Genomic DNA, 17,875 nt, shown 5'->3' with positions numbered 1-17,875 from the left:
TTTGAATAAGAAGAAAAAGAAGGTGAATGAAGGTTGAAGAAGGTCAACAAATTCTTGCAAAATAGGTCACTGTGTACAAATGTCATGAAGCTTTTTTCATTTTAATTTTAATTATTAAAATTAATATGATTCTAGTTGTAAAGAACAATTAGACTTTTTTCATTTTAATTTTAATTATTAAAATTATTTTTATTTTTATTTGTGTGGGTTATTAAATAGCCTGGCTCTGTGACTCTGTGCCAAAGTTTTGTACCTACTCAAAGACTCATCTCCCTACAGTGGTCTTATACTTGTTTGAATTGAATCTGTGAGACAAACAAAACCCACATCATAAGAATCTGTGGATCCGATTTGGCAAGTTGGGATTTTGGTAAAGTATCGAAATAGTATCGAATATCAAATGGGTTCTTGTTGTTCTACGTCCAAAGGCATGGGAAAGAGGATTGATACGGTGGAGCTGAGCACAGTAGACTCGGCTGATGATGCTTCTCCAAAGACCAAGAATAGCTCCAAAAGGTGGAAGAGAAAGAAGACAGGAGGTGACCAAGTTGGTTGTAAAGATTTGGGTCATGAGATTGATATTCCGGGTAGATTGATCGCCAATGGAGGTAGCAAAGTTGCCTGCTTGTATACTCAGCAAGGCAAGAAAGGGACCAATCAAGACGCCATGCTTGTCTGGGAGGTTTGTCTTCACCTACTCATACTGAAAGTTTCTAACTTTGATTGCTTATCAAAACCCCATTTCAGCAATCCTTACTGTTTCTGTACTTATGAATTGTCTTATTACATTTGTGGGGACAAAATGCATGTTTTTGCAGCTTACTAGGAAAAACCCATTTGGCAAATGTATTTGGTTTTGGACAGGATGATTTGTATAGTAGAGGGTTTTAATGGAAATGGGGATAGATAAATATGGATCATGTTGTTGCTTCAATTGCACTGTTGCTAGGTTTCCTTTCATTGGTGCTATTTTATCCAGGTTGACTTGAATTGTGAGCTACATGAGTCTATTTTTAGATTATTACGATTTTTTTAGTTATCTATCTACCCATGTTCACACTTCAGATCATAGATGGCTAATTCAGTACCTTAGTATGATTTTGGAATGATCCTTGTGAGGAATCACGGTACAAATGTCCTGCATGTTGGCACACTGAACTTTGTTGCAGATTTACATTTTTTTAGTTAGCCTGGTATTACTTTTTGTGCTGCAAGGCCCCTTCTTCATCCTGCCATCCCTGTGTGATTTGGTTAGGGTATGGCTAACTAACATTTCAAGGGTTGGGAGACTTTAAAAAAAAGAAAAAAAAGAGAGCACTTGCAGAACATATTCAGGCCAAGTACTATACCTGAATCGATATAGTACTACTAATTTTAATTTTATTCAAGCTTTGGAATTTGTTATGTTTACAGAATGATGATGCTTGTCTCCATAATGTTGAATTCCCTAAGTCAATGAATTAGTATAGTCAAATTGCAAGAATTTTAAAAGGTTGTTCCTTTATATGACATATTTTCTATTTCTCTTGTCATTGGTTTGAATAAGTTCGTACTGATTTGGTTACTATGTTTGTGCTACAGAATTTCTGTACAAGAAATGATACAATATTTTGTGGGGTATTTGATGGCCACGGTCCATTTGGTCATATGGTTGCCAAGAAAGTTCGGGATTCTCTTCCTTTTATACTATGTACTCAGTGGAAAGCTAATTCAAACGGTGAGCTGAGCAACCTCGGTACGACTGAAAATGCAAATGGAAACTCTAATATTGAAGAAACTGCATCTCCAAGCATCGATGATGAATGGTGTGAGCCATTGGAGGTTCAGGAAAATGAAAAACTACCTGACATGTATCTACCACTAAAAAGGTCATTCTTAAAGGCTTTCAGGTTAATGGATAAGGAATTAAAATTGCATCCAACAATTGATTGCTTCTGCAGTGGCACGACTGCTGTTACATTGGTAAAACAGGTAAACATTCGCAAAACATCCTCAATGGTTTCCTGTCATATACCTCTACACATGTGTGTGTTATATATGCATCTTTCTCTTTGTGTGCTTACATGCATACATATATACATGTATATATGATAGTAAAGAAACTTAGAATTTGTGAAAATACTGTTGATGCAATGGAGAACTTAATTCTTATAAGTATATGCTGTGTATAACTTAAAAGACACCCCCTCCTGAAAGGAAATAAATATGCGAAAAATTAAGTTTCAAGAAGATTAAATGCTGATGCTTTTTGTCATCAAGCGTAACCTCAAATAAAATGGAAAAATACAGTCAAATAAAATGGTAAGAAATGTTGGAACTTAGTTTGAAGATGTTTTGTATTTTATATCTTTCATATAAGTACTCACTCTGTAGTCAAAGGATTCTGCAAACTTTGAGGTTATAGAGTTCTATACAAAATTTCTTATTTTTCTTTCTTCCTAACCAAATTTTCTCTAATATGATAATAAGAAATCTGATCATTGGGTAAGTGATTTTAGTTTTTTTTTTTATCATTATTATGAGTCTATGACACTGAGAAGTTTAAAGTAAGTCATCCCTGTTCTATTCTTCTTTTCTTCGTAATTTTTATTTTTAAGATGGACATTCTTTATCATAATGGCATTTGTTGGAGTGATTAGAAGTGGTCTAAGTTGAAGGCTAAACTAGACTTGCCGAAGATGATGAAATTTCGTGGGAGTTTTGAAAAAACTAACTTGTAGATGTATGGTTTTTCAGGGTCAGAATCTTGTACTTGGAAATGTTGGGGATTCGAGAGCTGTGCTGGCAACGAGAGACAAAGACAACTCTTTGATTGCTGTACAATTGACAGTAGACCTGAAGCCTGATCTTCCTGGTATATATATATATATATATCTCTCTCTCTCTCTCTCTCTCTCTCTCACTCAGTAGAGTCACACAGGAGTCTTAAATAAAGGTCCATTGATCAAAATTTATTGAATCTTCTGTAATTAGCGGAATCTGCTAGATCCATCAATGCAAGGGAAAGGGTATTTGCTTTGCAGGATGAGCCAGAAGTTGCTCGTGTATGGTTGCCTAACAATGATTCTCCTGGTTTGGCAATGGCTAGAGCCTTTGGGGATTTCTGTCTAAAGGATTTTGGTTTGATTTCTGTCCCTGATGTTTACTATCGCCAACTTACAGAAAGAGATGAGTTCATTATTCTGGCCACTGATGGGGTATTTTCTTCTTTCCTTTCTATATTTTGTGATTTCTTGCCCCTAAATAAAGGAGATAAATAAATTGCACATCATACAGGTCTGGGATGTCCTTTCAAATAAGGAGGCTATTGAAATTGTAGCTTCTGCCCCAGGTCACACCACAGCAGCCAGGGCTCTTGTAGACTGTGCCGTTAGAGCCTGGAGGCTCAAATACCCTACTTCCAAGAATGATGATTGTGCTGTTGTGTGCCTCTTTCTAGAACAGTTGTCTGTTGGTGCTGAGGTTGTGACAGAAAATGACGTGTCAAAGATTAATGGAGAGGCAACGGAGAGGATGGCAATAACAGATGAGAAGACTGAAGATTTAAAGATCAGTGATTCTCATGCCGTTGTTCTTGAGCATTCGGGTACTGTACGAAGTTCTGATGAAATTGTGCCCATATTTGAGTCAACAGAACAAAAGCTTCCTACAAAGTTCGAGGGCCAGTCGAAAAGAAGCTTAGCAGAATGTATTTCAACTACAGAGGATGAGGACTGGTCAGCCTTGGAAGGTGTTACCCGGGTTAATAGTCTGTTAAGCCTTCCCAGACTCTTATCTGGCGACAAGAGAGCTGCCAGTTGGAGAAAAAAGTGGCTATGAAGCATCTTAAGGCTGTCAATCCATTTCAATCTCAGCAAAAAAGATCATAAACGATACCTGTGTCACGGCCTCTTTCTCGAAAAGCTGATTGTTCAAATTCACATCCAGTAAGAGAATCTGGAGGCCTCAGGTTGCCAGATACAATATCCACAGGTATCGAACAATTCCTAGATAAATGAGTTAGCCACTATATGTTAAGAAGCTTCTATTTTGTTGACCATAGTGGTGGCCGCGCAGATGTTGTTGGTGATATTGGTCTTTGGAATATGGATGGACAACCATATTGTAGTCTAGTGCAATTCAGCTGTCGTTTTGTGTTACTTTGTCATTTTCTCTGTAGACATTTTTGCTTACAGTACACTCTACAAATTTGATTTATTTGGCGGGGAAGGATTGTCAACGCCTTGCACACCTTTTCTTGGTGCAATCCTCTTCAGCCTAGTTTTTTTATTTTTATTTTAAATCCCCACAGAAACAAAGCCTAGCTAGCAGGCAGCTTGGCATTCGACATCTTTTTAATAAGACTTTGACAAGTTCTCATAAAATAGTTTGAGTTAAGGATAGAGCAATGGAGTGAAACTAATTGTGGATTGTTCTTTTTTGGTAATTTCACTAATTTGGCCGAAAATACCATTGGTGGGTCAAAGTACATTGGAGCCTGAATTCACTGAGTTGAGGCAAACCAGTGATACTCGAAAGACATACTGGACATTTCAGTCAGGCATTACCCTCTTTTTTGGGGCTAGGCATCTCAAAATGAAGCAAGATGCTATAAAGAGAGATTGGCTTTGCAAGGGACTTGTATGTCAAGTGATTAAGAGCATTTACTATGGGAACCTAATTAAATCAAACCCTAGGTCAAATAATTCCTACCATTTGGGGATTATTTGACCAAATTGGGAGTCAATCAACCTAATTAGGAGTTACTCAATTTAATTGGGAATTATCCAATTAAATTGAACGTTACCTAATTAGGTTGAGATTTGATTTGGTTAATTACCACGATCTCCAATTAAATGAGAAGTTACCTAATTGAATCGGGATTTGATTTGATACCTACCACAATTAGGGATTTGATTTACCCTAATAAATCAAATCCCTAATTAATCAAATCAATCCCAAAAAGGGGAGGAATAATTCCCTTCCATCTACGGAATTATTCCTCAGAAACCCTAGCCTCCGAGACTACTATAAAAGCATAGCCATACACAAGGGTTGAGGTGCGTCAGAATTACTACTAAAATCTCTACAGAAAATTCCTCTCAAACCCTAGCCACCTCTTCTCTTTCTCTCTTTTACATAAGGCTCCGGCCGCCCGATTTATATTATAAACACATCCCGTACCCTATTTTAGCTATCGTTTCTCTAAAGATCGATTGAACTGACTTAGGTATCGGAGGACCTTTGGCCAACACCCTCCGGGTGTGGTCTTTTACTCCGATCTGTTTTGCAGGGAGAAAGAGAGGCGGAGAAGACGAAGGAATCTTGGGCGAATATTCTCCCGTGAGATTATTTGCACAAACATTTACCTTTGCATCAGAGGTCCTAAGTTTGATTCTCCTCTCTCACAATAGCGCTTGTATTAAAAAAAGGAAGAAGGAAAAAATAAAAAAGAAGAGGGAGCCCGAGGGCTGTACTCTGGGTTAGGCCCAATTAGGTGTTGATTCCAGGGTCCATTATATATTGAACTAAATAAAATAATTCAGTCATTTGCAATATTGGGTCATATGTACAGGAGAATGGAAAGCTACTTGAAAAATTATATATAGATTGGACAAAAGCCTATGACGTTTGAAAACTAGGCAGAAGAATATCAATGATGATTGTTCATCAAGAGAAACAAAAAGAAAATAGAGAGAGAGAGAGAGAGAGAGAGAGAGAGAGAGAGAGAGAGAGAGAGAGAGAGGAGGCCTCTGTGTATATAGTTGATGATCCATAGTTTGTTTCTGCTGTTATGCCTTTTCCTTTCTTTTTTTTTCTTTCTTCTTTGCAATTTTGAACCCTTGATGTTCTTTTTTGTTGCTGTCACAACTTTGTTTATGACTGTTTGGGACTCTGCACAAAAGTGCTAAGACGGAAGATTCCTCTGCAGGTTGGAGCATGATTTTATGCTATATACTCATTAATCATCCTGGGAAAGGCATAAAATTATAAGAAAATTGTACTCGTATTAAGATGCCTTTTAAATTTAATATATATTATACATTATTGTTAGTGACTATCAGAAGACAGTGGAAAGGCAAGAGAATTGTGGGTGGATATTTCCTCAACCAAAAAAGAAAAAGAACAAAGAGAAATGTGGATAAAGTTTTGTATTACAATGCTTTCTACATATATCTGGGAATGAAAATTGGAGAGGAAAAGAAAAAAAAAAGAAGCAGCAATTATGAAATATCTCTTGTCTTGTGCGAGCAGACAAAGGATCTTCATCAGAACCTCTAATTGATTTCCACATAGAGCTAGAGAGTGCATACAGGGATAGCGAGCAAGTGTTTCTATCTTTGGCCTGCATGTTATAAATACTATTGTTTGCTAGTGATTTGTTTCTAACCCAGATGCCTTTTCACCTCAGCTGGCATATCATGCTGAAATGTATGCATGCATGACGCAAAGTAAATAATGTGAAGCAATAGAAACTTTCTCTTTCTCTTGTATATTAAATCTTGGTTCGGAACTTTAAATTAATAGTCTAATAACATCACATGTAAGACGGTTGAGTAAGATAACAATTTTTATCAATAAATTCGGACGATAAGTTAAAATAAACTCATAATTATGTTGTTAGACTGTCTAGTAAGACAAAAGTAATTATTTATCAACGGACTAAGTTATAAGAGAGTTTTGTAAGATCCTTTTACTATAAGGAAAGGTGTTAGATCCTTTTACTGTGGACTTTTGGTAGCTTGTCATTCCTGAGTTATAATTTTTAACGCAATTGAACAGAAGAGAACTGTTGCATGCGCAGATTCTGATGCTCCATCTAATCTAATGACGTTCATCTTATGCTAGCAGCTGCTTAAGTAATAATCAGCAAAAACCAAATAAAACTATATTTCCGCATGTGCCAGGGGGGATGTAGGGGCCACACAGTTGGGACAGAAAGAGTTGAAAGGATTGCTTGTGTAAATCATTGATCATTTCTGATTCTGTGAGCCCAGTTGTACCCATTGAAATACTGCTGACACCAAATATATATATATATGGGCTTCCAGGCTCCAGCAAGGAATTTGAGCAATTGATTGCATCACCTATGGGGAAGAATTGAACAGAGCTTTTTTGCTATGTGGGGCTTTTACTCCTTTTGCTTCTACAAACTTTGTGTTTTCCTTTTATCTGACTTCAGATACTTCTCTCTTCAATTATTTTTCTGAACTTTGAGAAGTGTAATCTCTCACTGTTTCACAAGATAATAAGATTATGTTATATAATTTGGATCATCAAATCATGTTTTATTTTTTCACATAAATGTGTATATGATTTAGATTCACAGCATATCTATATAATATTTAAAAATAAGGTTTAGAATTTAAGTTAACGGGGTCTAATCCAATAAAAAAAAGCATTAACTTGCAGGTGAGTGACCTCAGATAACCTCCTCCCTCTTACTAATGTGATAGGCAAGTCATTTTTAAAGTTAAGATAATTATGTTATTTGACTTTGATTCGAACCATTTTTTACCTCAATATATAAGCACTATTTGACAATGTACATAAACCCGATAAGAAAACACTACCAACTAAACTTCAAACCTTAAAATGTTTAACTCAAACTTCAAAACTAGGATCGATGCTATTTCATTTTGTTAATTACTTGTTTAGTATCTCTTTTCGCATTATTATATTAGAAATTATAGTATTGGCATAGTGAATAATAATGAAATGAAAAGGAAGGCATGCAGCCCCATCCACATGGGGCATGATGATGCTGAAGACCCATCGAATCCAACAAAGAGAGACAAACAAGGAAACACACAGGTGTCAGCTTTGAGCGAAGATCAGGGTTAAGCTAGCTAGCTAGCTACCATGTCCACCAGCAGCAGCATCAGAAGCAGAAGCAGAAGCAGCAGCTGCTTGTAAAAGCAATATATTCCACATTTAAGGCTTTGCGTGTTCACCTTGTTTGTTGTAACTTTGTAAGGAAGGAAGGATAGAAAAGGAAAAGGAAAAGAAAAAGAAGTAACAAAAACGAACTGCTCCAATTGTTTTGCCCTAAAATTCTACCTCTCCTATTTACTGATTCATACGTTGCAGATGCTTCTCTCTTTTTTCTTTTCTTTTTTTTTTCGGTTTTCTTTGCTGAATATTTATATGTATATATTATTAATATTCTAAGGTCTTTCATTTCATACTTGCATGTGTGCACAATCGGCCTGCAGAACCGGTACACATTTATTATTTACTTGCACTGTTGATTTCACATCTCACTGAAATAATTTTTTATTTACTTTGCAGGATATCAACAGTGTCTTCCTTGTACTTGTCTACATTGGAACTTCTTAAATCATATCATAATTAATCAAAGAATGATTTTCAGAAAACATGTTTTCTTTAATTAAGGGCAGTTTTATTGAGTTTCTAGAGTTTAAAGATGTTCAGAAAACACGCAAATATATTTCATAGGGTTTTTTCTCAAATAATCTTATCTATGGAAAGATAATAATGATCATAAGATACGTGATAACTCCTAGTTTTTCATACCAGATGACCTAATTATATATATAGGGCACAGACTAGATTCTTTTATATATCTTTCTATTTTTCTGGCCATAGCAATAATATAGAAGATATTAGTAAAAAGGAGGGTAAGATAAATTTGAAGCTATTTCGTACATAACACACTGACATTTCTTGTGGTGGGTCGTGGGGCGTGGGGCTCAACTAGGTACCTTAGGAGTTTTGTTTTGTTTTTTAAAAAAAAAAGAAGAAGGAAGAAGGTATGATATGAATGAGGTGGTATTTTCTATTTTGACAGGACGGTGAAGAAGCCTCTTGCAGGGTGTTTTTCTGTCAACAACTTAACACTTTGGGAAATATGCATAGATCTAAATCGAAAACACACTTGATTGCAACCAATAAAATAAGAGCAACACAAGGAGATATACTTTTTTTTTTTTTTTTTGGAGAAGAGAAGAGAAGGCTTGGCTTGTTGTGTGTCCCTTGAATCTTCATTGCCTAAACAGAAGTAGCCTTCTTCTATATCTCTGCCGTTATATATATATATATATATATATATATATATATATATATTTTTTTTTTTTTTTCCTTTTTCTCAAGATGCCAATCCGTGCTATATATTGATCATATATATCCAGGGCTCCACCCCCAGGTGAAATGAACAAAATGGAATCAATTTAAGGGGATTGAGGGCACTCTATATGAGGTAATTAAGTTTCGTTCTTTCGGTACGATTGAGAGGGTAAGCAAGGACGGAATTAAGAATTTTTTAATGGATGGACTAGTTAAATTTTTTAGCTTAATCATTTTTTTTCATTGACTAATTTTCATTAAACTTTATTATAAGATAAATACGTATTAATTATAATCAAAACATACATACTATCAAAATGAATGTATGGTCAGAAAATATAATTCAAAGTGTATCTATTCAAGTTGTATCCTACGATTATTGAGAGAATTGAATTTTTTCTTATTGAAAATAAATAATTAAGTTTCACATATATATATTAGTTCTAAACACAAGAAGAATATAATTAGGTTAACATACTATTCTGTTTTTGAAAGCTTCTTCCCGCTACTTACTGCGTCTATAATTGTGGGTTAAAGAACTTGCGAGGGATTTTATTGAGTCTAACGTTAAAGAGATTTATTTTTTATTTTTTATTTGGTGAAAAAAGGATAGCCTTTGCCAATTAAAACAAAAAAACAAAAAGCAGCACACTTTTATGGAAAAAAAATAATACAAACAAACAATGTTAAGCGATTAGGAGGAGAGGATTCGCTCAAAGCAAAAGACAGTAGACTTGGAGGGCCATATAGATATAGGTTTATTTATTTATTTTGTTCAAAGCTTATAGGCTACAGCCCACCATAGCCCTGGTTGTAGTTCCGTTAGTGAGGATAAAGTTACTTAGTGAGTCCAACGATCGAACCCGCATGTGTAGAAACACTCACATAATTTCTTAGGAGCTTGTCCGGTTTTTGTATGTTTATCTAATAAAACTCTATTGCTCTCTTTTGTCCAAAAATAAAACTATTTTTCTGTTCCTTTTTTTCTTTTTGCAAAGGGTTTTTTATGTTTTCGAATTGCTAATCATACAAAACATAAATATAAACAATATTGAAATCTTCTAGCTGGGTAGCCGAGTGTACTGTTGCAGACATTCCATTAAACTACTGGAGCTGCAGCCTGCACGCACATAATAACTAGTAAATATTATTATAGCTAGCTAGCTCTAGCTAGCTAGGCGATTGGTATATCAAAATGGGACATCAAATACTTTTTTTTTTATTATTTTTGATTTTTGATTTTATAACTAATATAGTTTTCTTATGCATGCATGACAAACCTAGCTATAAGAAGCTGGGGAATATTATGTTCACCTCATCAAGATTCAAAGACCTGGATGCATGAAAGCCATGCTCCTATATTGACACCTATATATTTATGTACCAATAAGTCCTAGAAAGATTCTTTCTCTGCACAGAAACTGACCAGAAATTTAATTTTTAACCATGAATATGGTTAATTTCGAAACTTCACATTGGGGCTTAATTAATTTTTCCATTTTGGTAATCCAATTTCTTTCTTTTTTCTTTTTTAAGGAGGAAGCAACTTAATTGCACCTCCAGTTCCACTAACTCGAGAAATTATAGAATATTATGGTAGTACGATCACAAACCTATATATGTGACTACAAAAAAGTTGTAATTAATTAATTAACGACCATTTCTAACAAGAATATCATGAAGAACCCCAAAAGCAAGAACACGACTTTCTTTCCTAGAAATTGTTCATATTATAAAAAGAAAATCAACAAATTTTGTTACTCCAGCTTTCATGAATGTACGTTCGATTCGAAACACAAACTCCTATATGTGTGAATTTGAAAGATTCAAGGTCATCATGACAAAGGTGAAAGTAGGTCATAGAATTTGAGATTAGAAATTACATATTCAAGTACAAAAGTAAATAACAATATGGTAACTCTGTGTGGTTAGTCTGTTACTGTTAGGTAACTTTCAATGTGTACAAGTTTAGATGTGTGTGGCCAATTCATACCATAAACAATTTAGCTATAGCTAGCCAGTACTTTAGACCATGATTTGTTTACTAAATAATCCAAGGGACTAAGTTGACTTCCCAGGTCAACCATTGATTCTCATTGACCAAAATCTATCGAGGCAGATGGTTCGATCAAACTTTGAAACAACAGGAGCCTCGAATATAATTCAATCTGGAAAGACCAACATTTTTTTTTTCCATCTCAAATTGAATGGTCCTTTATATACATATCTTAATTCAACTTGATTATACTTAATTCAACTTGATTATACTGTATAGATATACGAAGATGTTCTCTTATCAGACACATTGACATATTATATTACATTGTTAGACTATTAAATTATCGATTCAATTGAATATTATCTTATTAACATTGCCATATGTATATATATACGTATATATATATTTCATTTGGGAGATATTGTGGATGCCCACCATTGCTGGATGGAGTACTCAATGTGATCAACAATGTTAATGTGATTAATAACGTTGAAAGAGACATCTTACACATCGTTGTTGGGCAGAAAAAAACAGATTAATTGCATAAAAATATATATAGCACTATTATATATATTGTTAATCTATAAGTGGGCTGCAATATGGGATCGATATAGATATCTGAAAAACAAAGAACACTGGTTTGCTAGCAATATGCAAGAACCAAAATGTAATTAGAAAAAAAATCAATATTTAAAAAAAAAAGGAGAGAAAATAATAATTCGTGAGATGAGAGGGTAATGTTTGTGCAGAGGCACTGTTACTGACTGCTGCAAGCATTTCAGTTGCTGCCTGTTTCTGGTAGATAATGCTTCCTCATGGAAAGCTGCTCCACAGCATTAGAGATCATCATATATATAATATATATGTATATCTATCTTCTTAATTAAAAAAAAAAAAAAAACCCTCTTACTCATAGAGAGTAGATCTGAATCTGCTCATGATATATATATCTTCCTTCCTCATTTTCATTTTCAACAATTTAAAGAACTGATCAGATCGTACAATTGATATATATATATATATATATATGTAGCCTCCCTCTATCTCTCTCTCTTTCTCTTTCTCTCTCTCTCTCTTCCAAACCCTTGTTCTGCAATTAATTTGTTATATATCCCATTTATATAGAATAATATGTGTGTAGGAGAGAGACCAGTTCCCCCAAATATACCTGGTATCACAGTTGCTGATACTACTTATTGCCACTGCTGCATCTATATATGACTGCGCCTTTACATTCTATACACTCAGCAGCTAGCAGATGCCAAGTTCTTGAAGAAAGCAGCTTGCTAGAGCTAAGCCAGCTGAAAGATCAAGAAGTAAATGCTCATGGGCTCATTCAATTCTTCCCATCTGCAACAACAAGAAGAACAAGTGCCTCTTGAAGATCAACAAGAAGATCATCCACATCATAATTACCAATTACCCAACATCAGCAATATCTCAGATCTGCAACTATACCACCACAACCACCACCATCTCCATGCTCACCAGATTTCTCACCAGCCATTTGTAATGCCAAGGGGCTTGATGACCACCTCACCAACCCACATGCGCCAATTGCTCATTACCTGCGCCGAGCTCATTTCCCAGCTTGACTTCTCCTCCGCTCGCCGCCTCATTTCCCTCTTGTCTTCCAAATCCTCCCCGTTCGGGGACTCCACCGAGAGATTGACCCACCAGTTTGTCAAAGCCCTCTCCCTCCGCCTCAATAATCCTAACCCTAGCTCTAGTGCGGCACTCACAACTGCCGCCACTGCGGCCGCATCCTCCTCCTCCAACTACTTATTGTTGGAAGAGGAGGACGACAACAACAACGAGGAGGCACTTCACTCGTGCTACCTAACCCTAAACCAGATAACTCCATTCATAAGATTCAGCCACTTGACAGCCAACCAAGCCATCCTCGAAGCCATAGACTCATCCCATCATTCCATCCACATCCTCGACTTTGACATCATGCACGGCGTCCAGTGGCCCCCACTGATGCAAGCCCTCACCGACCGCTCCTACAACAGCGACAGAACCGTCCAACATCCGCCTCCCATGCTTCGAATCACCGCCACGGGCCACAGCCTGGCCCTCCTCCTCAAAACCGGTGACCGCCTCTTAAAATTCGCCAACTCCCTCGGCCTCGCCTTCCATTTCCACCCACTCGTCCTAAATGACGCCGTCCAACCGTCAGACATAATCAGCCCTTCAACCCTCGGCCTCCTCCCGAACGAAGCCCTCGCCGTCAACTGCGTGCTCTACCTCCACACCCTCGTCACGGACGACTCACGTGAGCTCTCTCTCTTCCTCCGGAAGATCAAGTCATTAAACCCAAAGGTGTTGACGATCGCCAACAAAGAGGCCAACCACAACCACCCTCTCTTCTTCAACCGGTTCGTGGAAGCTCTGGAGCACTACGGCGCCGTTTTCGACTCGTTGGAAGCGACGCTGCCTCCGAACAGCAGGGAGAGGCAGGCGGTGGAGGATGTGTGGATGGGGAGGGAGATTAGGGACGTGGTGGGGGCGGAGGAGGGGAGGAGAAGGCAAAGGCACGAAAAGTACGAGACGTATTGGGAGGTGATGTTGAGGAGGGCAGGTTTTGAGAACGTGGCTTTGAGCCCTTTTGCTCTCTCGCAAGCGAAGCTGCTTCTGAGGCTTCATTATCCTTCCGAGGGTTACCAGCTGAGGATAATCAATGACTCTTTTTTCTTAGGTTGGCAGAATCGTCCCCTTTTCTCTGTTTCTTCTTGGCACTAATTATGATTAATTAATTAATTAATCAATTAATTTGCAAGCTATATATATCTAGCTAGCTAGCTAAAGCTATCCTCTCTTTCTTGTTTCATCTTCTTTTATATATATATATATGTAGGCATATATGAAAAAAAGGATGCATTTAAGAAGCAAGATATGAGTTGCCATTATAGTGGGTGTCCAGATAAGAAACCCACTGAAATTCCAATCAAAGAGAAGACTCTCTCTCTGTCTCTCTCTGTCTCTCTCTCTCCCCTAACTAAGCTGATGAATGATCAGTATATGCATATAAACATGCAAAGAGTAGAAGTACCATTTAATGTGAATCTCTCTCTTCGGACGTTGCAACTTGCATGTGAAATGAAGACACAGCAAGTTATAGCCTATAGCGAGAGCTTCTGAATCTGAACCATCACAGTTTGTTCTTTTTGTTATCGACTGAGATTGATCATTGATTCATTCTTAATGTGTTATATAAATCCATTTAGTGTTTTTTCTTCGCTTTATTTAATTGTATGACCAAACTTGGGCCTTTTGGAAGCAAAGACAGTGGCGAAGTGGAGCATATCTTATTGATTAAATATTTATTAATTTCAATTTCTGAAGTACTTTAAGCATCATTTTCTTCTAGAGGGCTGTTTGTCTCCTTCCTTGTATATATATATATTCTTTCTAATGGTACTTAATTAATTAATTAAGATGCTTCACTTTTGGCTGAAATGACAAATAGTTTATCCATCATGCACTCCCACCTTGCCACCTTAACTTCCTCTTCTAATTAACTAATAATTACTGAGAAAGGGAAATGTTTAAATTAGTAAAAAATAATGGATGCTGTTTGCAAATGAACCACTCCCTTGTTCCCCAAAATTCCTTTGTATCCCTCTTCCTCCAATGAATGCTTTTCCAAAGAGATTAAAAGGGGGGATGCAGGTGAATGAGCATATATTCTTGTTTTTAGCACTAAGTAGCCGTATATACCTGTGGCTGTCTTTTGATTTTGCACCATTTATTGCCCTAATTTATGCCGTCTGTCCCCTCAACAACACCATCAAAGTTCTCAAAATAGACCATTTCATGCTCTCCCCTTGCCTCCTCTACCACCATACATCCCCAAACCCACCTGCTAGCTAGGAATCTCTCCTGTCCTCTCTCTCGTCTTTAATTAATAATTAGGACCACTTAATTAATCTCTTAATAACAATATATGATCTCTAGCTAGCTAGCTAGCTAGCTAGCCCTAGCCCGAGCCTTGTTATATATATATATGTTCATATATGTATAGCTAGATTTTCTCTTATACGGACGTTCAGACGTTATAATCGTGCAGACATCATGTATTTTCTATCAAACCTTCTTGCTTTCTTCCATGTTTACCATGACGTTCACATAGTAATAATGTCAGATTGTCTGCATAGAAGAAGAATTGTATATATAGCTTCTTCCCATATGTTATAAACAATGGGAAATTAAATGTAATGGACCTTCCACTTAATTAAAATTAATATGGTACCAAAATTATTGTTTGTTAATATATAAGCTCTATATGTATATGTGGCTAGCTAGGTTCCAAGTCTAGTTTGGTGTTTGGTTGCTTGCTGACATGAGTGATAAGATGGTTACAAGGCATGGCAATAAGGCAAAGGCTTACTTACCTTAGGTTGGGTTTGCGTGTTGAGAGTTTTATATGAGTGAGGGATCAGGGCAGGGCTAGCTAGGTTGGTGCAACATGGCATTGACAGATAGATATATAGACATCCATCCATCATTTCGTTTCCATCTGATTCAGACGTAACCTTTTGGCCAATGTAGTGTTGTGTTTGTTTGGACGAAACCCAACCTTTTTTTGGTCATTTCTTCTCTTCTCTTGATATATTTGGCATTGAATTGAATTGATGCCTCTCTCTCTCTCTCTCTCTCTCTCTCTCTCTCTCTCTCTCTCTCTCCACATGCCGATTAATAATGACAATGGCAGATGGAGATGATCCATTAATTAAATAACTCCTCATTTGGACCATCAAAAAACCATATAATAATAAAACATAATTTATCTCTTTTTTTGGCTGGGATTTTAGTGAAATTGCCACTAAATTTTGTTTGTTAATTAACAGAGAAAATTAAGTATGACCAGTTTTCATGTTTAATTTATAGCTAAAATACAATATATATATATATATATAATTATTTAAACAACCGCACTAGAAAAATAATATTATCTTTTTGGTGCAAGAAAATGTTGTAACTAGTATTTGCCTCGAAATTGTTGTATATAAACTTGTTATTCTATGCATATGTTTTATTAGCAATTCTATGCATGTGTCCGTTAAGTGATTCGGAGAGAGAAAGATGAGCTACCGCAAATGAAGGATAAAATTGACCTCGGTTCCTACTCTTCTTGTTTATATTCCATCACTTTTTTTTTTTTTTTGGTGCTTTTCAATTTCCGAGGAATAATATTGACCTACTTTATCTCACATTAACTTGATGGAAAGAAGAAAAAAAAAAGTCAAATCGTCCCCAACCTCACTGTCCACTGAATATATAGTTGCTTCTAGGGTATGGCTATGGGTTACTATCCGAGTCTCTGAGACACTAAGACTTCAACTAATATCTCAAAGAATATGTGAACTCCTGAGATTTTTTTTTACCTGATCCTTATCTGTGGGCCAAAACAAGTTTGCACAACCCTATTTTTTTTTTAATCAATTGGTTTTTGTTTTCTTCTTCTTTTATATTGGGATTCTAGGGAGGGAATTAATATTTTGTATTTTGTTGTATTTTAATGAAAAGATAAATGATAATAGTGATGGATCGATATTGATGTAGTGGCTATAGCTATAGGTCATCAAGTAGGTATTAGTAATAAGACCAACAAAATATGTCAGGCCTTCTTTTATCACAGTATATGATGAGTAATCTCTGTTTGCAGGCATTAGAAATATACGAAATTGACCTACTTGTTCAGTATATAGTCTGATTTTGATTGTGACGCTAAAACCTTTCTCTTTCTTCCATCCCTAAAAAGAAAAACAAAAAAACAAAATGAAAACTTGTGAAGCTCAGCTGCGTAAGATATTCATGTAACTCATAAAAAACTAATATATAGAGAGAAGAATGGTGTTTGATTCTTCTCCCACAGAGAGAGAGAGAGAGAGAGAGAGAGAGAGAGAGGATCAGCTGGAGAGGGACAGACAGATTCGACAGAATCGTGAGAAATATATAAGTAGATATAATAATATTACTACAACCAACCAGAACTATTAAATTATTTTAAAGGGTAGAGAGGTAGAGTGCATATAATTAATGGTGGGGAATGGGGATGGGGATGGCGTAGGTGGGGTTAATTCTATAGAGGATATGCCAAAGTGTAGGGTTGGGATATTGTGGCCGTGCACAACAAGTTAAAGCAAAGGGAAGAGAGCAGCAGCAGCAGAGACACTGCTTTGAGCTTTGCTTTGAGTGCATGTTTCTCTGTGTGTGTGGTTGGTTTTCTCCTTCTCTTTCTTTATTTATTAGGTTATATATATATTTATTTATTTGTATATATTTTGGTACTGCATTATCCAGCACAAAATGATTGATTTAGAGTGAGAGAGACCACTCTGGCCTTAGCTTTGGTTTCAGCACACACGCAAGGGATTGGATCATGGATGGATGGATGGATGGATGGATGGATGGGTATGAATATCAAATCATCTCTCATTTAGGACATGGGTGTGCAGGTTCAGTCTATCTATATGTGTAGCCTTGTAGGTGAAGAATAATTACAAGCATTGTCTAGCCCTCCCTCCGTCACGAGTCATCACAAAGTATACAATTATGGGATGTATTATTTTATGATTACAAGATCGAAAAAGTCCCCTTAGCATTTTGGGATTTACAAATTTTCTACAATCATTAGTTCCCACATCTTATTATGATGCTAAAGGAATCTTTGGGAACTTGTGGACAAAATAACCCTTTCAATCCTGGATTGCTCTGTCATTCAATATCGAAGAACTTTCATATATGATAGGGATGCCACAGTAGCAGTATTTCAAGCTAATCACGCACTACCATGTACAGTTA

General features: G+C 36.4%; 2 protein-coding genes across 2 annotated transcripts; both read left to right on the top strand.

The window, feature by feature from the left end:
* LOC18774372 (probable protein phosphatase 2C 6) lies at positions 177-4,364 on the top strand. Its single transcript, XM_007204998.2, has 5 exons — positions 177-682; positions 1,582-1,971; positions 2,737-2,854; positions 2,974-3,197; positions 3,277-4,364. Exons 1-5 carry the CDS (start codon positions 401-403, stop codon positions 3,817-3,819), a joined length of 1,557 nt encoding a protein of 518 aa, XP_007205060.2. The 5' UTR covers positions 177-400; the 3' UTR covers positions 3,820-4,364.
* LOC18772060 (scarecrow-like protein 18) lies at positions 11,458-13,810 on the top strand. Its single transcript, XM_007206748.2, has one exon. The coding sequence runs from the start codon at positions 12,386-12,388 to the stop codon at positions 13,808-13,810; it is 1,425 nt and encodes a 474-aa protein (XP_007206810.2). The 5' UTR covers positions 11,458-12,385.

This window comes from Prunus persica, chromosome G6 (genome assembly GCF_000346465.2).
Source record: "Prunus persica cultivar Lovell chromosome G6, Prunus_persica_NCBIv2, whole genome shotgun sequence".
Taxonomy (NCBI): domain Eukaryota; kingdom Viridiplantae; phylum Streptophyta; class Magnoliopsida; order Rosales; family Rosaceae; genus Prunus; species Prunus persica.
The sequence above is the reverse complement of the archived record's forward strand: the minus strand, read 5'-3'. Positions and strand labels throughout refer to the sequence as shown.